General features: G+C 41.1%; 3 protein-coding genes and 1 long non-coding RNA gene across 5 annotated transcripts; 3 read left to right on the top strand and 1 right to left on the bottom strand.

Moving 5' to 3' along the window:
• The first annotated feature begins 279 nt into the window (after positions 1-279).
• ugt5g1 (UDP glucuronosyltransferase 5 family, polypeptide G1) lies at positions 280-6,997 on the top strand. The gene is made up of 3 exons (XM_080905296.1): positions 280-1,527; positions 4,613-4,895; positions 5,023-6,997. The coding sequence occupies exons 1-3, from the start codon at positions 344-346 to the stop codon at positions 5,692-5,694; spliced, it is 2,139 nt and encodes a 712-aa protein (XP_080761422.1). The 5' UTR covers positions 280-343; the 3' UTR covers positions 5,695-6,997.
• A 1,352-nt stretch (positions 6,998-8,349) lies between these two features.
• On the top strand, positions 8,350-10,410 carry LOC308411433 (putative G-protein coupled receptor 132). Of its 2 annotated transcripts, XM_080905307.1 has the most exons (3): positions 8,350-8,941; positions 9,089-9,235; positions 9,323-10,410. In XM_080905307.1, the coding sequence occupies exons 1-3, from the start codon at positions 8,361-8,363 to the stop codon at positions 9,510-9,512; spliced, it is 918 nt and encodes a 305-aa protein (XP_080761433.1). In that variant the 5' UTR covers positions 8,350-8,360; the 3' UTR covers positions 9,513-10,410. The 2 variants fall into 2 exon arrangements, with proteins under 2 accessions (XP_080761433.1, XP_080761432.1); XM_080905306.1 differs by having other exon boundaries at positions 9,089-10,410.
• A 1,427-nt stretch (positions 10,411-11,837) lies between these two features.
• Positions 11,838-12,436, top strand: LOC308411416. Its single transcript, XR_013974373.1, has 3 exons — positions 11,838-11,975; positions 12,058-12,113; positions 12,309-12,436. It is a non-coding gene; the product is annotated as an uncharacterized lncRNA (long non-coding RNA).
• LOC308411406 (prostaglandin D2 receptor 2-like) lies at positions 11,967-19,171 on the bottom strand. The gene is made up of 2 exons (XM_080905281.1): positions 19,122-19,171; positions 11,967-13,389 (listed from the first exon to the last, which is right to left on the bottom strand). The coding sequence occupies exon 2, from the start codon at positions 13,324-13,326 to the stop codon at positions 12,241-12,243; it is 1,086 nt and encodes a 361-aa protein (XP_080761407.1). The 5' UTR covers positions 13,327-13,389; positions 19,122-19,171; the 3' UTR covers positions 11,967-12,240.
• Between the last annotated feature and the right edge of the window lie 3,445 nt (positions 19,172-22,616).

The raw sequence follows: 22,616 nt of genomic DNA, 5'->3' as shown, positions 1-22,616 counted from the left end.
TGCTAAAAGGTTATAAGTTACTGAGGTCACAAGTCTGATTCTTTGTTTCTATTATTTCTTCCAGGAAATGTCCGGTCTTTCCATCCCTCTGTTTGTGACAGTGCTCTGCTTCCTGCTTCTCAGCCCCCCTCCATGTAGCAGCAGCAACATTCTGGTAGTCCCTGTCGATGGTAGCCACTGGATAAACATGAAACTTATCCTTGAACAGTTACACTCCAGGGGCCACAACATCACAGTTCTGCGCTCTGCAAAGAGCTGGTACATCCCTAATAACTCTTCCATTTATACTTCTATTAATATAAGCACGGTTGTGGATGAGTCAGACATTAACTACTACAGCAAAATGTTACCAGCTGTTATGGAATGTCGCACTTATCCTACATTTATACGCACGCTCTGCCAACAGTACTTGATCACACCCTTGTTTGATCAGGTTCACAAGATCTGGGCCAGATCAGTTGCTACAATAATAGAAGACACAGTATTTATTCAGAAGCTACAGGATACCAAGTTTGACTTAATGTTAACTGACCCTGGTATGACAATAGGGGTACTTCTTGCAACTTACCTCGAGCTGCCTATAGTTTTTAATGTGCGCTGGATTAATACTGGAGAAGGTCTTTTCACCATAGCTCCCTCTCCTATCTCATATGTCCCTGTGCCAGGAAGTGAGCTCCATGATCAGATGGACTTTCTGGAAAGAATCAAAAATATGCTGCATTATCTTTATAATGTCATTGAACAGCACTTGATCATAAATCCTGCCTACTCAGACCTGCTCCAACGACACTTCCCTCCAGGTACTGATTTGCTGTCTTTACAGCGTACAGCTGATATCTGGCTGTTCAGGGCAGATTTTGTCTTTGAGTTCCCTCGGCCCACAATACCAAATGTAGTATATATAGGGGGCTTCCACTGCAAAAAGGCCCAGCCACTCCCCGCTAAGCTGGAAGCATTCATGCAAAGCTCCGGAGATCACGGGGTGGTTTTCATGTCTCTGGGGACATTTATATCAGCCCTACCTCGGAAGGTCACAGAGGCCATCGCTGCTGCTTTTGCTGAGCTCCCTCACAAGGTGATTTGGCGTTTTGTGGGTGAAAAACCTTCATCTCTCGGAAACAACACCCTGCTGTTGGAGTGGCTACCTCAGAGCGACCTCCTGGGACACCCCAAGACTCGTGCCTTTGTGGCCCATGGAGGCACCAATGGCTTGTATGAAGCCATCTACCACAGTGTTCCTGTTGTGGGCCTCCCCCTCCTCTTTGACCAGTTTGACAACTTACTCCGGCTGAAGGTGCGTGGTGCAGCTCGGGTTGTGGAGGCCTACTCACTGACCAAAGAAGACTTCCTGGGCGCTCTCAAGGATGTTCTTGAGAATCCCTCTTTCCACACTAACATGCAGCATCTGTCCCAGCTACACCGTGACAAACCAATGACTCCAATGGACACTGCCATCTTTTGGATTGAATATGTCATCAGGAACAAAGGAGCACCTCACCTACAGTCAGCAGGTTTTCATCTGCCTTGGTATTCCTACTTCTGTCTGGATGTGGCTGCTTTAACCATAGCCATAACTGGAATTTTCATCTGGGCTTTGGTCTTTGTCTGTAGGCTCCTCTGCTGCCGGAGGTCAAAGAGAAAAATGAAACCAGAGTAAATGAGCCAAACATGATGCAGTCTTTGCAACGTTTAGCTTGACAGAGTCAGTGTCACATGATTAGTCTTTACAATAATTTCTCCCTTAAATTTTTGCTTTGACTAAAACTGCATTTGCCAGAAATTTACAAACAGTTTAGAACAGCGAAGATTTGAATTACCCCCACGGAAATTTGTCATTTAGGGTGAATACTTTTACTTTACATCATAGGATATCTTTTTATATCAAAAGATATCTTCAAAACTTAAAGGGGACCTAAACCTCCCTAAACCTAAACTTCTCAATACATCTTGATTGACCAGCAGAGGAAATTTGGCAAATTTTTCAAGGGTGCCACTCACTAACTTGACTCTTGTCTTTCTTTCACTCCCTTTAGGCCAAATTCATTCTGATTGGCTGCCCCTCATAAACAGAGGGTTTAACCCTTTAAAACCGGTCGGAGCGGGAACGCTCCGTTTTGCGTAACTATTTTTGAATCGCTGTTGAACTGGAACCACGTAAGCTAGCGCAATCATTTTTTTGCATATAAACCGGAGGAGTTGTACTTACATGTTATGCCATTAGCTTGTCCTAGGTCACCGTTTCCTTCCACATATAGCTTTGCAAAAATTGCATAAAAAGCACTTGCAGCAACAAAAAAAATAACATTCCAGAAACACGCTTTGCCGATCCGATCAGCTGTTCACCACACTTCCCACGCTGGAATAGACGTCAGTGCGAACTATTGTATGTCTGCCATTACCTGGCCGAAACCAGAAATGACGTCATTTTTGCGGAAAATGTATTTTTTTTTTTTTACCTTCAGGGCCTTATAAGCCTATACTGGTGTTTTTAAAAGTCATGTTTGACTTTATGCTTTTCTGAATAGTTTCTGGGATGCTTAGAACTCAAATTGCACTGCTGGTAATAGTTTATTTTGATTCACATGCTGTTGTTTTTGCACATTTGCATTATAATATTTATTTTTGTTTTTCCTGCAGTATATAAAAATGAAACTATGGAGACACTCAAAATCAATTTCCTGTGGTTGGAAACTATTTTCTGCAACTTTTCTGTATTAACAGTTTTGAGGGATAAACCTCTTAAATTTCTCTAACTAGAAATATATGTGAAAAAAAAAAAGATTTTCAATTTTTTTGTAGTTTATTGCACTTTTTTTGCAATTTATGTAGTTTCTATGGACTTAATGCATAGATATTATTAAAATTTGGGCTATAACGGTTGTATTGATGTATAGCAACTTGAAATGCTCCCAAAAATGGCACTACAGCATGTAAAAATATAAAGATAAGCTCTGGCGGACTTGGTTCTATGGTAGGTCTTAAAGGGTTAAACAATGAAAGCAAACAAGATGAACTCTTTCCAAGCTTTAAGCTTTTGTGAAAAGGAGCTTTTTGACATAGTTGTGCTCTTTGCATAGTTTTAGGCTGAAGTTTAGAGGACTGCAAACTGCAGTGTACGTGAGAGCGTTACATGTGGCAGCAGTTGGTGTGAAATTCATACTCTCTCTTTGAGTCACATCTCAGACAAATGCAGACACACAGGCAGGGTTTCAGATTCAATATGAGTTACACTATCATAACGCCATCATCATGTTGACAAATGTAAGCAACTTATATTAACAGTCAAAATACTACACTTATATTATACGTAATCAGATTGTAGTATAGTACTTGTAGTATTGTTTTTTTCAGTGAGACAACTGTATCAATGTCTGTTGAGTTTTTTCTTTGAGATTCTAAATTTGGAAATACCCTCAGACCAAGTCAGGTAGAGACACTGCTCGATAGAGGAGAACATGTTCCAACATATGCTGTTAAACTGTTCTGCAACACTTTATGGGCCTCTACTGTACTTATACCAATTGTTATGCCGCGAGGAGCGGTGAGGGAAACATCAGACTTGACTCAATCTTAATTGAAGTAATTGTTTTATTGTCTCTTGCCAACATCATGCACATACAGACAGCAACTTCTCATAATGACTCCCAATCCATTTCCTGCTCCCTTTAAATACTCCAAAGACACGCCTTCTTAATACAGACTGGCCTATAAAAGAGCTGCAATTGAGGCAGGCCTCCTCTTTACTGGGAAAACAAGATGGCCACCACAGAGCTGTACAACAGCGGAACAAATAAAACAAATCGTCTTACGATATGACAAAAATCACGGACAATCCATAGAAAAGCCGCACCTTACTAAAAGCCGCAGGGTTCAAAGCTTGTGCAAAAAGTAGCGGCTTATAGCCCGACAGTTACGGTAGTTATTTTGTACTCTACTTCACCACTTAAACCAATTTATACAACGCGCATCATTCACCCATTCAGACACATTCATACAATGACTAAGTGATCTATCTGACATTCACATGCTGATCACCACATCAGGAGCAACCTGGTATAAGTATCTTGCCCAGAGATACTCTGTTAGTTGGAAGATCAGTGGCTTCTCTTCTCCGGCCCTAATGTCCAAGTATTCTCAGGCAAGCTACTGAGCAAACAATCTCCCCTAATGCATGCAGTGGCATGTAAGTGTATACGTGATAAAAATACCTGAAAACCAAAGATTAAAACACAATATTACAGTTTTTCTCGATTGCTTAAACACTATAACCAGGCTTTTAAACTAAAATTTCAAAACCGTAACGCTATTTTTCAAAAAGCTCACCCATTTCCCTGAACTATAAACACTATTCCCTGCTTTGACACATGAGTCAAATTTGGTGAACTGTTACTGCAAAACTCTACACACAAATCCCTACATTTTTCAGTGCTTACACCATGTAGTCATTTAGAAAGCACTAGCATTCAATAATGTTAACTTAAGTCAGCATAGCTTGAGCTCAATTAGCACACAATTAACCAGGTGGAAACACTAGGAGTCAAAATTTATCACACACCAATCAGAACCTTCGAATGTGTGACAGTTACAGTAATGAGTGCTTCTATTTTTGTAGGACACAGAGACGACCACCTGGTGGAGGCAGGTTAAGGCTTTTGTCGGAGGGGCAAGAGAGGGAACTTGTAAACATGGTAATTGCAAATAATGTAATCCGCCTGCAAGAGATTCAAAGGAGAGTGATTGAGGATGATCATCTTTTTCGAGGCATAAATGCCATCAGCCTCTCCACAATTGACCGCATCCTCCGAAAGAATCAATTCCGGATGAAACAGGCATACCGAGTCCCTTTCGAACGAAACTCTGACAGAGTGAAAAACCAACGTGTGGAATATGTTCAGGTATGAGTTTTGATACTGTATAAAGTATTGTGTACCATCACAGCATGGCAGTTTATGCTGCCATTTCAGCACTCTTGAACTGTGGTTCAGGGTACCGATTGACTCTACTGTGTTATGTGTTTTGCAGAGAATCTTTGAGATTGAAGGACGGCCTGTTCCCCATGAAATAATCTTTGTGGATGAGGCAGGTTTTAACCTGACCAAAAGAAGGAAAAGGGGGAGGAACATAATTGGCCATCGGGCTATTGTAAATGTCCCTGGTCAGCGTGGGGGGAATGTCACTATGTGCACAGCCATCAGCCAACGAGGGGTACTCCACCGCCATGCCGTACTAGGACCCTATAACACTATGCTTCTCCTTGCTTTTCTTGATGGTTTAAGACAACATATGTTCCAGCTGGACTACAGGGAACCAGCACAGCCAGAGCAGCCTCACTACGTTGTTGTGTGGGATAACGTCAGCTTCCATCGCGCTGCTCTGGTTCGTGACTGGTTTACCAATAACCCAAGGTTTTCTAATATCTTTCTGCCTGCATACTCTCCCTTTCTAAACCCGATAGAGGAGTTATTTTCGGCATGGCGGTGGAAAGTGTATGACCGAGAACCTTATGTCCGTGTTCACCTCCTTCAGGCCATGGAAGAGGCCTGCCTAGACATATCAGTAGATGCATGCCAGGGGTGGATCAGGCATGCAAGAGGATTTTACCCCCGCTGCCTGGCTAGGGCCAATATAGCCTGTGATGTGGATGAGATTCTCTGGCCTGACCCAGACCAAAGACAAGATGCTGAGGTGGAATAATGTTTTTTGGTGTGTGTTGTACTGTATAGTACATGAATGACAATGTGCTACTGTACATACATTGGTTGCGTCTTTTGTGTTTATCATGTGAAAAGGTTTTTGAAGGGGAGAACCATAAGCAACCTAATTGTTTTGGAACTATTGTTTTGAATTAATTGTACCAGTGTGCAAAACTCTGTTGTAGTGTGTGTGTTTTTGAGGGCTTGTGTTTGATGTCTGAGGGCAAAGTTTGGTTTTTCAGCAAGAGTGAATAGTTTTGAGTGTAGAGCTTCATTTTGACCTGGAAATAGGATGTTTGGGAAATTGAGTGAGATGTTATGGATTTGTGTTTACTGTTGTGAGAATATGAGGCATAGTTTCAAGAAATGTGTTTTAGCAATCGAGAAAAACTGTAATATGTGTGTGTGTGTGTGTGTGTGTGTGTGTGTGTGTGTGTGTGTGTGTGTGTGTGTGTGTGTGTGTGTGTGTGTGTGTGTTCTGGTTCTTCCTATCTTGGTGGGGAACAAAATCTGAAATTTACTATACTGGTGGGGACCAACAGCCCTTGTGGGGACCAAAATCCAGGTCCCCATGGGGTTGAAGGCATTTTTCACACTCAGAATGTGGTTTTAGTGTCAGGGTTACAATTGGGTTATGGTTAGGTTTAGGGTAACGGTTAGGGTTAAGCATTCATTTTTGATGGTTAGGGTTAGGATAAGCAGCTAGGGAAAGCATTATGTCAATGAGATGTCCCCACAAGGATAGCAAGACCATACTATGTGTGTTCATGTGTGTGTGTGTGTGAATAGGTGAATGTGACAAATTGTATCAAAAAGCACTTTGAGTGCTCTGATTGGCAGAAATACACAGCCTACCAGGGTTTATGGAGGACTATTTAGAGTGACTGCTTCTGACTTACAATCTGTACAGTACATGGCTCCCATCTGTCTTTATGGCCAGTCATGTACAAAGAAATATGAAGATCTTTATTTGGAGCTCTGGAGAACCTATGTACTTTCTAATTTATAAATAACAAACTTGTGTTATCTGATGAATCAAAGTTTTGTGACATTTAAAAGAAACAAAAGTGAGTGATTAGGCTCCCCTCCCTCTGAACCCATGTGGTAAAAATACCAAGTAATACCTATTGTTTCAATACGCCCATTCTTCAGTCAAACAATTTCAATTGTGTACTCTTTTTTTTCGGTCTGCACTGTATGAAAAAAGTTCCTCGGAGCCAAAGTGTAAAACATTTACTGACTACAAATTATTAATTAAATCAGTTGGGGAAGAAGCTTATTCTTCTTTTACCCTGCAATAAATTTTACCACAGTATTGTGTTTGGTTTGGTAGGTTTGTCTATCTGCACCTTTTTTGCTGTGGTTTCAACCTTCTCTCTCTAACCTACACAGAATACACAAACCTACGCACACTTACTGTTTTGACTATATTTGTGAGAACATTTCTCTTCACTCTAACTTTCTATTCCTATTTCTATTCCAGCCCTATAGTAATTCCAGTCTTAGACATCACATCAAGTCTTAACACTTAATTAACCTTTTAAAAGTGAGTCCAAAAATGAGAGCTTAGATATCGTCTCTAGTTTAAAACGTTCTGGCCCTCACAATAGCAGAAGTAAGTTCATACACGCACAGTTATATTTTCATGTCTTTAGAGGACATATGTTGGCTTTCATTCATTTCCTGAAGACTTAGATAAACACTAACCTCAACCAAAATTTCCTTAACTGATCAGTTATAAATGATCTAAAATCACCCTAAACGTTATCTAAAACCACAAAACGTGGTGCTTTGATAAGAGAAGAGTTTAACTCTTTTAAGGCATGAAAAAGAACTGTAGCTAATGAATACAATTCCACACGACATACCTAATAGTTCGTTCGGTGTTGTTTAACAGCATGTTTAGAGGTATCACAGCATATGGGTTAACATGATTGATGGATTGTAGCTGGAGACCAGCTACAATCTAAAGAATTCTTTGGGAATTCCCATCAGCGGACACATCGATCCCTGCACTCACTGTGCCTGTCCATGCCTAATCTTTGTGGCTGCTGTAGAAGCAAGAAAGACAGAGGCTCAGAAAAAGTGGGAGCTTGTTTTTGTTCTGGGACAGAAAGGCGTTCTCCTGCCTCAGGATGTTGCCTTTAAAGCTGAAGAAGTGGGTTTCCTGTGGAGGAAACGATCACAGAATAGACAAGGCTGGGTCGAGGCAACGTGTTCCCAACATTGCTTGAGCACAGGTCACCCGGCTGCAGACTGGGCTGCACACTATTTGTGGAATAAAGTCAGTCTCAAAGCTCTGAGGGGTGAGTACAAAGGATTTAAGCTTTTTTATGGGTTCAGTCTTCATGCACTTAAAAACTCATGGCATCTGTTTTGCAGGTTTTCATTTCCACCAATGGATCTGGGATGCTCTGAAGCCTGGTTGAGTGACAGCTTCAAAAATGAGGGTGATTTTTTCCACAGCAGAGTGGCTTTATGAATCTTGCAGAGTGGACACGTGTGATTAGGAAGAATGCACCTGAGAACAGAGTCTTCCTTTCTTCCTCTCTGCCTTGAGTGAATGGATGGGCTTTCCTACATTAACTCACTGTTCTGTGAGTGTGAATCAACGTCTGATTGAGATCACCTCAAGTTTCCCATGTGACGTGTTTTACCCTCAGAGACATGTCCAACGATACCTGCAACCTCCCCTTAGACACGGACATATTTGGACTGACCTGTATTTATGGCCTCATCTTCACTCTGGGTCTCCCCAGCAACCTGCTGTCTCTTTGGGGATTGTACCACCTGGGGCGCTCAGGTGGCGGAGGCTGTCAGCTGGTCTACATCCTCAACCTGCTGCTGTCAGACTTCCTCCAACTGCTCACACTGCCCTTATGGATTCTTTACCTCCAGGGTCCACACCAGTGGCCCTATGGCCAGCTAACCTGTGAGCTAGTTGGCTACGTGTTTTACGTGAACGTCTATGCAAGTGTCATGTTCCTGTGTCTGATAGCTACAGACCGCTGCCTGGCTATTGTTTACCCATTCAGCAGCCGCAGGGTGCGAACAGTCAGAGTAGCAGCAGTGTCAGGTGTAGCGGTGTGGATCCTAACCTTCCTGTTCTGTCTGAGTGGGCTGCTGCCATCTGTGTTCAACTCTGACAGACTGCTGTGCTTGGAGCAGTACCCCGTCAGCCGCCGATATGCTCAATTTAAGATTGCCACTGTGGTTCTAGGCTTCTTGTTGCCATGTGCCATCCTAGGGTGAGTTAATACCAAAATCTACATGTGCACATATGTTTCTGATTTAATGTTTTCTAGATAAATCGGATATTTCCCTGTTCTTTTGGAACGTTTTGTATATTAGATTAAAGGCTGGTTTCTGATCTCCAAATCTGTTTCCTCCCTCAGCTACACCTCAGCCCACATTGGGGTGACACTCAGGCAATCTCCATCCCTCTCCGCCCATGAACGGCACAAAATCGTAGGAATTCTGGTCGTGATTACTGTCAACTTCATTGTTGTCTTTGGACCCTACCACCTAGTAGGTGGATACAGGTTTGTATCCTTGCTGCTGACTGATGATCCATGTGAACTGGAGCATTCACTTTTCCTCATCTATCGCCTGTGCTATGGTTTGACCAGTCTGAACACTTTGCTGGATCCCCTCTTCTACATCTTCCTCTGCCCTGATGCTCGGCTAGAGCTGCAAAGGTCCCTGCCCTGTTTGGGAAGAGGGCAAAACCCAAGCAAAAGCATGACTCTTAGTACCAGAGCTCACCCAGACACCAAGAGGGTGAGTGAAAATAGACAGAGTAACCTTCTAGCAATATAGTTTGGACTTGACCACAATCAAAGCAATTGCACCACCCAGTGGGAAGACATATGTTGAGTTTATGCCTCGCAGTGTTTCCACCTTTTCATCTAAAGAATTATTTGGGCATTCACAGTTTCTCATCTAGATACTGCTTAAAGGTAGGAGAGAAAAAAGATATTTTTGCGCAAACAGTGACTTCAGCTTACATGTAACTCAGCTGAAATATGGAAATTCAGTTTCATATTTGTCAAAAGCGCACATCCATAACTACTGTGAGTTTATGAAGCAATTGTTTTCTGCTGCTCAGTTTACGATCATTAAAAACTGCATTTAATCACACGTGTGCTGTCAGTAATTTTAAAAATAGAGAAGGTGTGAATCACTATGGAAACACAAGATTGTGGTTATATAACGGTAAGCAACTAGTCATACGAAGGTGCCAGGAATGCTTTTCTTTTCTTTTATTCATTTTCTAAAATGTCATTTTACTGCTAAAAGGTATTGACAGCATATGAGTGAGCGCTAAAGTAAACGTGCAATACACTTTTTCTCATAAACAGCTTGAGCAATTTCATCATAAAAGGAAACCGAATGTTTTGCATCTGAAAAAAGAACGCTGGTGTAGGCACTTACAGCTGGTGATAACATCTAGTGAGAAACACATTACACATTTCTTAAAAAGTCTAAGGCTCGGTTATTTACAAAGCAAAAAAGCGTGTATTACTTTAAACTAAATTGACATTTTCATCAAACACCCTCAAAACAAGAGAGGTACATAGAATGGGGAAGTTTTTGCAAATTTAGTGACATACTGCACATGACTGTATAATAATGCTAACTAAACTGTTTTTTCTTGCTAGAGTACAGAAATTACATCACATATAATTCGCTAAATATAAGGAATACAAATGAGTCTAGGACTAAGCTAAAATTAAATGATAAAGCTATCTTTCTCTATTTTTATGCAATATCTCTATGTCAAGCACAGGGAAGCACTGATAGATATTTTTACTGAAACAGGGACGGATGGATATTTTGTAACAAGTGTTGTATTGGCATTGCAATACTTATTTCACAATCATCCCCACACATAATTTCACTAAGAATATGCAAAAGTTTTAGATTACACGTCTGCAGCAGATTAGACCAATTACTGGATGTCTTTAATCTGAAAAGATACCATTAAGAAGCAAAGAAAGTTTGTAAAAGGACATGGAGTGAACTTTGCTCTTTGTGTTATGAAAAAGAAAGGCCATTTCTAAAATTTAATTATTTTGAAGACAAATGTCTGCTGTCATTGTCTAAATACATGAAGAAGCATATGAAACCCTGCCAGTGGCGGACTCCCTCAGACATCGGTGCGTTGGTGGTTCTTTGTGTCCGGGGGTGGGCGTCCAGGTACACACCGGCTCACTCCTTGGCGGCCGCTTATCGGGGCCTGGAGCCTGGGGCTCGCTCGGGCCACTTCGGAGGTGGGGTGCCCCCGGCCTCTCGGCCTGGGGCTTAGTCACTCAGGCACGGCTGGCTGCCAGCGGAACTCATGGGCGCGTCACTGCAACTCCCCCTGGCTTCTGCTCCGCGGCTGCTGAGTGAGCCCTCATCTGGGACTCTCCTCAGCTCTTTCTGGGACAGTGACGCGGCTGCCCCTCTGTTGGTCTTCCTTGGTCTCTTGTGTTCTGGGGGCCTCTGGATGTCTGGAGTTTTGATCTCCTCCATACCTGCTTCATGCCCTGGAGGACGGGGCTGTGGCCCCCCCACACCCTCTAGCAGATCATTACATGAAGGAACCTTTTAAAAAAAACAAAAAAAACAAAAAAACAAGCGCGTCCATGCTCACAGGTGTACACACGGGTGATCACACCCACAAACTACACCCTTTTTGGCTCCTACCTCAAAGCACACTGTGTTCTGTTGATCTTATGTGCTGCACAATAATGTTTAATTTTTAGTATTTACTGTCATATTCCCATATATCATTGTGATGTTGTTTATTCTATTACTCTTGTTCTCTTCTGCTTGTTTTCTTTTTTCTTTCTCAACAGGTGATCCAGGTGATTGATATATGCATTTTTTTTTCTTTTCTTTCTTTTTTTTTTTGCTGCCCATTCTGTTGGTTTTTGTTTTTTGCCCTTCTCCCCCGTCCCTCTTCTCAGCTGTTTCTCTTTCCCTCTTTCTTTCTCCCCTTCTTTCCCCCAGTCAAGTCTGTCCCGTATTCAGTAAGTGAAAATAAAATAAACAATAAAAGGTGAATCAAATGGACCATTACGGCAAGGCTGGGATGGTCAATTTGGTAAAGTAAATCCGTTGGGCATCTTTCTTTGCCTTTAGACAACAATTCTGATGGCAAAAGAGCCAAACGGGACAGGCAAAAAAACAAAAACAAAAAAAACCAAAACAAAACAAAGAAGAAGCATATGAAAACAACAGAAACCTCATAATATCCATCAGGTCACAAGTGCTCCATCCAGTGTCAGGATTAAGGTTGGATTTTAGTCTATCCACATGTTCCAAACATGAACTCCCGATGATGTTCATTTATACTAAAACATATTCTTAATCCTAGATGGGGCACTAATAACTTGATTGATGGATGGAGAATACAATGCTATAGCAAAACAGGTAAGCTTCTTGTGAAAAAGTATTGCCTGAGTGATATGTGTTAGACAACAGGGAACTTTTTTATGTGCAGTTGAGGTAAATAAAACCTTCTTTGCACTTACTAAAGAAGAGATGGTATGTTTTACTTCTAAACTGAAGTACTCATACTTTCTTCCTGAGTTGCAAGGGAATGCTTCTTTCTCGTCATTATCTCAGAGTTGCCGATAGAGCTCCGAGCTGTGCTGCGGCGCCGGGCGAACTCTGCAAGATCCTCAGCCAGAACAGACTCCATCACTGCACCGAGAGAATGTCGGATCTTATTGCACAGGTCAGGGCAGCTGAACACATACAGAACAGGATTGAGGACGCTGTTGAGGAAGCCAATCGTCGCTGCAACTGGGAGGGCCTGTCTTATAAAATCCTGAACAGACTGAGAGTTTGGAGCCATCACTTCCATGACGATGAATATGTGGTAGGGTGCCCAGCAGAGTACAAAGCTCACCACCACAGACACTACAAGCCGAACAAAACGGAAAGGGCGACGGTTACATCTGTTTGCTATTATGGAGTGTACAACAGCATAGCTCACTATGATGATGACCAAAGGGATTAAGAAGGCAAAAAACAGCTTCATTATTGCCAGTCCTTCTTTCCGTTGTTTAATTATAGGTTTATTATTTGTCTGATTCTTTGGTTCAGGCAGGAATCGTGCATAATCATAGTAACAGAGATTCCGGCCATGTTCTACAGGGATGACGTCACGAAACAGGAAGAAGGGGATAGTGCAGATCAGAGCCATGGCCCAGATTACCCCACATATCTTCTTAACTAGTTGGATGTTTCTGTGGTTTTGGGCCCAGACAGGTTTCAGCACCACCAAGCAGCGGTCCAGAGAAATGGCCGCCAGTAGGAAGCCACTGACGAACATGTTGAGAAAAAAGATGGAGGAATGGATGCGGCAGAAAGTTGTCCCCAGTGTCCAGGTTTTGCCCCGGGCCATGTACAGGGTGAAGAAGGGCAGTGAAGAAGTGGCTAGAAGGTCAGAGACTGCGAGGTTCAGGATCCAGATGCTAATGATGGAGCGACGGACATGGAAGCCCACCACTGCAACGATGAGGAGGTTTTCCACGATGCCAATTGTAGAGAAAATGCCATGGAGGGTAATGGTAAAAACATTCAAAGAATGGGACCCTACAGGGTGGCTGGATACATTATGGTTGCTATTTTCAGTCATCTTGGATGAAAGATTTCTTGTCGTCGTGTCGGGTGGTTGCAGTTCAGATGACGTGCTTCACAGCTGAAAGAGAAAGAGATGATAACATGTAAAATCAAACAGTTCAGTTAGTGGAATCTGTTATGAAAGAGAAAAGTCATATCTAATTTTTTTTTTTTTTTAAGAAAACATTTTGTTGTTATTGTTTAAATGTGGTTACTTTACGAGGAATGGCTCAGCACAAATCTGATTTGTCTGTTCTTGTTCAGTAATAGTATATGGCTACTGGTCTATTTAGTATAGCTACAGTAAATGGAGTGATTCGTATATTTCTACGCTATATTCAACATGCCAGATTCACACACATTCTATGCTTTGAAGTGCTTTCTAACTACCATTCACACTCCGATGGATGCATCAGAGATATCCTGCCACAAGGATATTTTGCATGCAAACTAGGGTGAGCCACCAACCACCAACTTTCCGATCAGTAGACAACCTGCTCTACCTCCTGAGCTACAGCCACTGTATGAAAGTGTTGAACCACCCCTTATTTCTTTCTTGTTTTCTAGTAAAATTGGAAATACAGATCTGGTACATTTATTTTATTTGGTATGCTTATTTTTCACAGTCTGAACTCTCTTAGGTAAGCTTTCTTGTCATTTCTTTGAGTAGTCTTCAACTTCAACAGTTCTCCAGGGTTCCTGGGGGACAATCAAAGCTTTTCTTTGGATGTTGATTGGTTTTTATTCCATTGTCTGTTATAATTTCAAACTGCTTCGGTAATGCTGAGGTTGGGCAAGCTGCTGTGTGCTGATGATGATTTCAAATTTGGATTTATCACTTTATAGGACATGTTGTCACTTCTTTTCAGTCCAGTACTTGTGAAAAAAAGCATTCTTCAGGATGGAGCTGATATATGCCAAAATACACAACCGCTGAGACCATTTTCTGATCATGACTTGGAGATACTTTTCATCTGCTGCAGATCATTTTTATCTTGGTCTGCCACTGCTTTTGTCGTTCACTTATCAATTTGGCCCAGTTTTCTTTAAGGACACACTGCACACCATCCTGAGATATGCCATTTTTTGACTAATGACTCATTAGGAATCACATTGTTGGTGCAAAAATACCATTTTATGCCTCTCAAACTGTGTTATATTTGATAGTTGCTGAAGTAGTTATTTGAAATGGGAAAAAATTCTATACTTTTGTGAAGGAAAATGAGTTCTTTAATACGTTTTCTGTTATGTGCACACAGTTAGGGAGTTAGGGATGATTCCATAGGTACTGTACATTTCAAGTGGCTTACAAAGACATTGCCCAGAAACTGGTCAATATTGGGTTTGTTACTTGTTACATTTCTTAATGCTGTAATGCTGAACAGTACTTGAGTACCCCCACAGAGAAACTAAATTATTACTTAAACTCCGCTGCCAATTACCAGTTAACAGTATAAATCTTTTGCCACACGTGAGTAGAAGTCATCATTCTTTTAGTGTTTAATTATTAACACGAAGTGGACAACACTGAAAACTGGTTCAAAGAGACTTCAAAGTGATTGCCACAGTGATTATACTGTAAAACCACACAGGAAGAAACCTTGGCTGCGAGACTGACTGCACACTCAGGTTTAACATCAGTCTGGGTTCTTCACATTGTGTTAGCATGCTTGTGGAGATGCTTGCAAAGAGTTGATGTCATGTTAATCATTTGTACTTACTTCTGTCCTAAACTTTGCACTTGACCAATTTACCTTGTTGTTTTGGGCCATTGGAGTATTCTTATCTCCACTTCTCAGAAGTTGTATACACCTCCACCATTGTCCCTCTCCATGCATATGAACTACAGTCAGTTGATTGTAGCACAAATGTGCCGAAAGAAAAAGACACGTTTTTCAACCCAGTATCATGTAATAGACACGCCGGTCCACTGTGTCCATTTCACGTTTGCCTCTCACTAGTGACTTCGCGGCTTTAAAAGTCTCCTCCTGCTGGTGATGCAGCTTCTACATGTGTGCCCATTTTACACTAGGAAGGAGAAAAGCATGATGAACACAGTGGACAGGAGTGCCTATTTCACACTTTGCTGTAGGACTGAGTTGCATTTGTTGTTTGTTTGTTTGTTTGTCTCCGCCCAGCACGCAGATAACTGAAGAACCTTTGGAATAATTTCAGTGTAAGGACATTTAACTACACATTTAATCCCTGGCATATGTTAATATAAGATTTAAAAAATGCAATAGTTTTTCCCAGTTCAGGTTTTCTTTAGTTTTGTTTTTGCCATCCCTGCCTTGTGTTCTGTTATTTACAATAAACCTCACTTGCATCTTAGTAAGTGCCTGCATTTGAGTCCACTTTCCCACACATCACACACACTGCTGCCGCAGCCTTGACATACTTAACTACTTTAGTGTAGTGTAACTGGCTTTGGGGAGTTTAATAAGCTGAAAAGCTATAAATAAATAATACATTCATTTAAAATGCCAAAACTGTATGCCTTCCATCATATTTTCCAAAGCTGTCCAGCGGGCTAGATTGGGTCTCTCTGCTGTGCCGATTCTGGCCCCTGGGCCTTATGTTTGACATCCCTGATCTAGGCTTAGCAGTATGATTTGGCTTATGGTTGGCCTAATAGTGAGTAAATGGTTCAATAGACAGAATGAAGGGCAATTGAAATAAAATCACCCCCCCCCCCCCCCCCCCCTCCCCAGCAAAAAAAAAAAAAGAAGTGGAATATATGTCAACATAGATTGCTGTCAGCTTCTCCACAGTGGGTAATTAGGAGACTACAGGTTGTTGTGTCTCAGAATATTCGTTTCTGATAGTATGACACCAAACAAGTTAAACTTTCTAAAGTAGGCCTACCTTGTTCCTCGTTTAGTTTTTTCAACAGCTGTTACACCCTTAAGTCAGTTTCCTGTGTCAATCACAGACAGTGTTTTTAACAAAACAAAACAAAACAAAACAACAACAACAAAAAAGTGTACACAAGACTGCAATCTAAGGGGTTGTAACTGTGCCTGTGTTTACATGGGCGCTTTCAGCTTAAGGTGAAGGTGAAGAGAGTAAGCTCGAACTGCAGGGCCCTGCACTACGACGCGAGTTGAGCATACTCAGGCCATCTGTCCGTCAGACCGCTGACAGTCAGGATTAGCAGTCATACGAAGCTGGTTACAAACTTGCTAAATTAAACCAGGGTTTTCCCCTGCATGTTCACAGGAAGTAGGCATGGTTTGGGTATCATCTGACCGGTTCACTGGTCACACGACTCTCTATGAGCGTCACCTACTCGAGAGACTCTATCAGATGCTGATAAAATGGTTATCAACATAAAAGAAGAAGACAAAAAATTGAACTTTTCTAAGGAAAAAAAAACTATAAACTTATGCATTAAAGCTTATGCCCATGCACCATGGTCAAGGAGCTGCTGCAGTCTGTCTGCAGATCAAGTGAAGTTATTCCCCTGACTGAACAGGTAGTCTAAGAGTGTGCTCTATGTTCTAGTTTTTGCAGTTCCAGTAGTGTAAAAGAGACCTATCAGCAGATTAGAATCAAGCGTGCAACATTTGCACACTTTCTGCATCACCAACTGAATGTGTGTAATTCCTGTAAGAATGTGATGCATAGTTTGCGCTTCAGTCAGTGGTTTTAGTACGTTCGCTTTAACAACTTGCACCTATGAAACGCGTTGACCCAGCAGAGAATCAGTAATGCACTTTAATAATGCTGAACAAAAAAATGTGGCGTTTTTAAACTAAACTTTGAAACATCAGCTGCTCCCTGTTCTTCTCTGAGCTGCAAACTCGGTGCAGTTTAAGGGTTTGAGAGTAAAAATTAAACTGCAGTGTCTGCAGAGAATAATGTTTAGAATAATAACACTGCTGTAAAGTTCTTTCACTGACCACAGAAAGCAAACAAACAAAAAAAAGTAAAGAACCAGGAATGGCGACGCTATTTTCTGAAGTATTGATTTCATACCTGTTGATATCTAATCTGCTTCACGGCACAAGTTACCATGGTGATATGTTCCTTTAAGAAGTGAATCACTTCTGTAGTTCAGCAAACCCAGTGTTTATCCTGAAGTTAGCTTCGTAATCCAGGCATCAGGAATCAGAGAAATCCGGGGAAAACTGAGAGTACATTAGGGGAGAATCACAGATGCTCTGACAAAGGACCAAGAGGAGTTTCTGCCCATAGTAATGGGCAAATGGAGACTAGTAGGGAACGAGGTACAACAACAGGGACAAACAAAAACAATGAAGGCATTTAGTCCCTATCAGAGTCCAGAAGATAAAACAGACAACAGTTCACACGCACCATATTTGGTCTATAATGCACTATTACATTTGATACCCACCTGCGATAAAGCCTGTCTGACTGGAGAACACAGTGATGAAAGGAGGGAAAAAGAGATAAACACACTCAGTCGCAAAAGAGTGAAATTACAGGCTAAAAAAGCAGAATCCACATCATTAGAGTTTACAGGGCACAGCTACTCTCACTCATACAGAAGACTGTTACACACTGCGGCAGTCGTCATACATTTATGTAAACTCACAAGACGCAACAGTGCATATGTCAACGTGGAGAAAAAAAGGGCTCAACTTATGAGGGCAGGAAAATAGCTGCACAAAAACTCTGGATTTAAAGTATGAATTAGGCCAAACACTTGTAACCAGGGCATCTGGTGATATAAACTATAATTCAATCCATTTCAATTCAAGTGAGTTTAATTCAACACCAGTCACCTCAAAGCACTTTACATTTTAAGGTAGATACTCTACAATAATATCATAAAAACAAGAAAAGAAGAAATGTCAGCAGTTGCATACAGATACACTACACACACATGTACATTTGTGTGGGAAACTTCCAGGCTTGCCATAAAGTCCTATTTTAAGAAACCACATTGGTATAAACTTGTAAACAGTGATGTAAATAGTCATGTTAATTATGGTTCTGTCAACAGCGTTTCTGTTTGTCTTTGCCAAACTGGCTGCTCTTATTGCTGCCTTTTCTATTCTTTTCTTCTCTTTCTTTTGTTTGTCATTCTGGTCAGCCTGCCTGTGTGAGTTTTCACAGTTAGTGGTCATCAACACTACTGCCCCCCGCCCCCCCCCCCCCCCCCCCCCCAAAAAAAAGAAGAAGAAGAAGAAGAAGAAGAAGAACAACGCTTTTATTCTGCACCTCCAGCATGCATATTTAGAGTGACACTGCAGAACAAAACAGCATTATTTGAAAGCAGCTTGATAGCTGAAAGCTGAATAATTTTGTTGGCAGTATCTCTGCATCTCTTTGTCTTTCACACTTATTGCTCTTGTTCCCCACATCCTCTATACACAACTTCAACTGCAGATGTGTAACATGACCTAATGATGTAGCACACACATATACAATGAATTAAATATGACATTAATTAACTCAACGGCTAACATTATTACATCACAACAAAGACAGCTATAACACCTAAAAGCACTAAATTAGGAAGGAGGACTGGGATGAACAATTTGGAATATATATATTTTGTCATTCATTGATTTATTTGGTTACTGTGTTGCTGCTGATGGAAACTGTGCCAAAATCTTCTAAAAATTCTATCAAAAGTAGTTTTGCAGCTTTTATTAAAGTAAGTCTTTATCTGAAAGATATATTACAAGCCACATCATTCATGCTCATATTAAACTGGCAAGATATTACCCATTTCCAGTACATTTCATGATTCCAGTGAATATGGATCTGAGTCATCAAAACCTGCTCTTTGAAAGTGAAACTGGACAATGGATTCACAAAATGCAACAACAAAATTCTTACCGGTTCGTTTTGTTTCTGTTTTGTCTGCAGCAGGTCTGATGTGGTCTCTGTCGTGCTGTGTTACTAGATGACACTAGACAGCACTAGCCTCATGGATGTATAAGTACTGTGAAGTAGGAAGTCACAAACCTCAGAATCAACCTAAAGTCTTCACAAGATTGAAGTAGACTATAGCCAAGTGTCAAACCAGACACCAGTTTCTAAAGAGGCCCAAGCTGTTCAGACACATAAAGTCACCAGTCTGTAACTAAATGAAGATAGTCATTTTTAGATTGATACACTGCCAGTATATAAAGTCAGTATAGACTACCACAGTATCATTTGAGTTACAGGAAAAAGGCCAGACGCTATCACTGACATCTACAAGCATTCACACAGCATTGCTTTCATTTTTGCAGACATTACAGCTGTTGAAGACTCAAATAACTGACACGATATCACACAGAATCTGCTTTTAATGCATTTCCTGTGTGATATATATCCTGTAATCTCACGTATTTTTATCTGCTAAAATGTTCAAAAAGTCACTGGTCACTGTTTTAAAATATATAAATACCAACTGGCCACTATATCAAGTACATTTTGTTAGCGCAGAGTTGAGAAGATAACATCACACAATTGGTGCAGAATCGTCGACTGCCTATCTGTGATTCAAATCTCGCGTTACACCACTATTCAGAGGTGCTCTATTAGACTGAAATCTGGTGACTCAATTTGAGTACAGTCACTGTCATGTTCAAGAAACCAGTTTGAGACGATTCAAGCTTTTTGGCCTGGTGCATTATTGTAGCCATCAGAAGATGGTACACTGTAGTCATGAAGGAATGGACATGAGCAACAACAGTACTCAGGTAGACCGTGGTGTTTAAACGGTGCTCAGTTGGTACTAAGGGACACAGAACGTGCCACGCAAATATCCCCCACGCCGTTACACCACGATCCGCTTGAGTTTCAATACAAGGCAGGATGGATCCATGCTTTCATGTCATTTATCACAAATTCTCACCCTACCAACCAAATGTTTCAGCAGAACATGAGACTCATCAGACCGAGTGACATTTTTTGTCCAGTTTTGATGAGCCCGTGTTAATCGTAGACTCAGATCTTGGGGATGAAAACATTGGAGAAAATGAGAGCATTTCAGCCAGTTCTGGTAAACATCCTGTTTGGTTAACACCGAGTCTCATGCATGCTGTTAAATTTGGATCGTTTCTCTCACCCATATATTGTGTTTTGTCCTCAGTGCCTTCTCTCTGTCTCTCTCTCTAGCTCTGGACTTGAACATCTCACTTGTGCAACCAACCTCTCGTTATTACTGTGTGCTGTTTTTCTTACTGCTCACCTTCTGCTCTCTCCTTAACCAGACGAGGCCTTTGACAGAAGGGAGTTCGTTTGCCCCACTGTCACCAAGTACAAAGTACCTCAAAGTGTGAATCCAGCCCTCCTCTATAAGTGCACTGGGTCTACACTGACACCTGCTGGCCAATGATAATGTCGTCCCTTCAAGAAAGCCCCTTAAAGTTGCTCAATTTTATCAAACCTATGCATGATAACTGATCGGGAACATAATACAAATTTCCTAATTACAGACTTTATCACAGGGAGTTTTCTCAATTACAAAGCAAACATGTTTTTAATATGGTGACGAATGAAGTGCTGAGTTATAACTTCTGCTTTTTGTCTTTCTATATTTGGTGGGTGATAAGGAGAGAGCACAGGGCATGGTCTACGTTTCTTGACGTGAAAATTATACAGTGACAAGACAGAAAAAAAAATAGTTGACTGCACGTCGCTGACAAGTCATTTACAACTACGATTGTTTTCCCTCACTCTGCAGTGAAGTGTGAATCTCTAGAGCTGTTGTTGTACTTTCCTCTGCATGCTTGCTTCAGCAAATAACATCTTGGCAAACCTTTTCTGAGGTTAGTCATTTGTCACACAAGTTTCTCTGGAGCTTGTTCAAAAGACAAAATAAATAGATTTGAATTCATTTAAGACTTTACAGCTTCATCTCTGTATTCAAATGATTGGTATGCTTCCTGTTTGCGAGAGACTATAATTTAGAGGTGTTGAGTAAACATAGCAGTTATTAGGTTACTGTGGGAAACGATGACAGCTACAAGCACACACTCACTGCATTTTAAACAGTAACAGGGTGTGGGGTTGCAGTCTTCTCCAGAACCACTTATCCAAAGAACATGAGTGAATGATTGAAGCCTTCTGTGATGATCAGGCTGGGTTAAGGATTAATTATTAGAAAGAGGCTTTTAAATTCATCAGTGTCCTCACAAAGATAGCCAAACTAATCTATGTGTGTGTTTGTGCAATCCTCCCCACCCGGGGAGTGGACCGGGCATAGTCACCCACAGATGTGACTTTAGACAAAATACCATAGCTGCTCATGCAACAAACAACCTGAGACTGCATTTATTGAGGTCTTCTGCAATACACCAAATCTGAATCAGATAAGAGTTTACAACTGATCAGACAGACAGATTCTTCACACCACTTACATGGACTGATTGACAGTCTGACTCGCCTGGTTTCATGTGATCTTTCCAGCTAAGCAGTGTCAGATCTGGTTAGTACTTAGATGAGACACCAGCTGAGGGAACCAGTAAGCCTAGCTTATAGCCATACCACCCTGACCACACCCGACTGAGCAACACATTTACTGAAGTAGTTCTGAACAGCGCTAAATCTTAAAATATAAAATACTAGCATATGACATCAACCAAGATTCATCTGTCAAATCATAAAACACCCAAGAAAGCTCTCTGATCAGAGAAAACTGCTTTGTTTACTATGTTTGCATTATCTGTCAGTATAACACACTTGATGACCTGACATTTACCCAAAATAGCACATCTGCGCTTATCTCCACATACATTTACATGTACATATCTAATGCCCCAATGCAAATGCATGCTCACCTTCCTCTTTTTGAAAGCAGACTGCTTCCTCTTGTCTGATCTGTGCAACCAAGGAAAAAGACCAGTGGAATCCCCCCCAAAGCTCCAGACCTGCTCTGACCTCTTTTTGTTCAGGATCTGTGCTCTGACAGCAACAGTTTTACTACTGCTGTGTGTGGGTGTAATATCAGTCTGTTACATTGCTCCCTTATTGTCACTCACTATAATAAATACAGTTTTCTTTAAAATAGGTAATCTGAGTCAGTCATCAACATAAATAAAATATGCAATAATAATTAATAATCCTTTTTCGTTCTTTAAAACAGCAGCTTCCAACCTTTTTTTTTTCTGGGGGTTGGGGACCGCTGCTTTAAAACACTAAAAATTAGATGACTTACATCTCAGGGGGACTTAGAAATGAAAACAAATATAATGCTGATATTCCACATCTGTAAAATGCAAATAAAATGCATTTAGGAATGTTTGAAATGTTGTGCACTTTCTCTCAACCTCTAACTAATCTTGAGAGTTAGATATTTTTTGCTTTGAATCACTGTTTCACTTTGTGAACCACTTAAAAGTT

The sequence above is a fragment of the Rhamphochromis sp. 'chilingali' genome (assembly GCF_963969265.1).
Source record: "Rhamphochromis sp. 'chilingali' genome assembly, chromosome: 1".
Taxonomy (NCBI): Eukaryota; Metazoa; Chordata; class Actinopteri; order Cichliformes; family Cichlidae; genus Rhamphochromis; species Rhamphochromis sp. 'chilingali'.
Note: the sequence above shows the minus strand (reverse complement) of the source record. Positions and strands in the feature narration are given on the sequence as shown.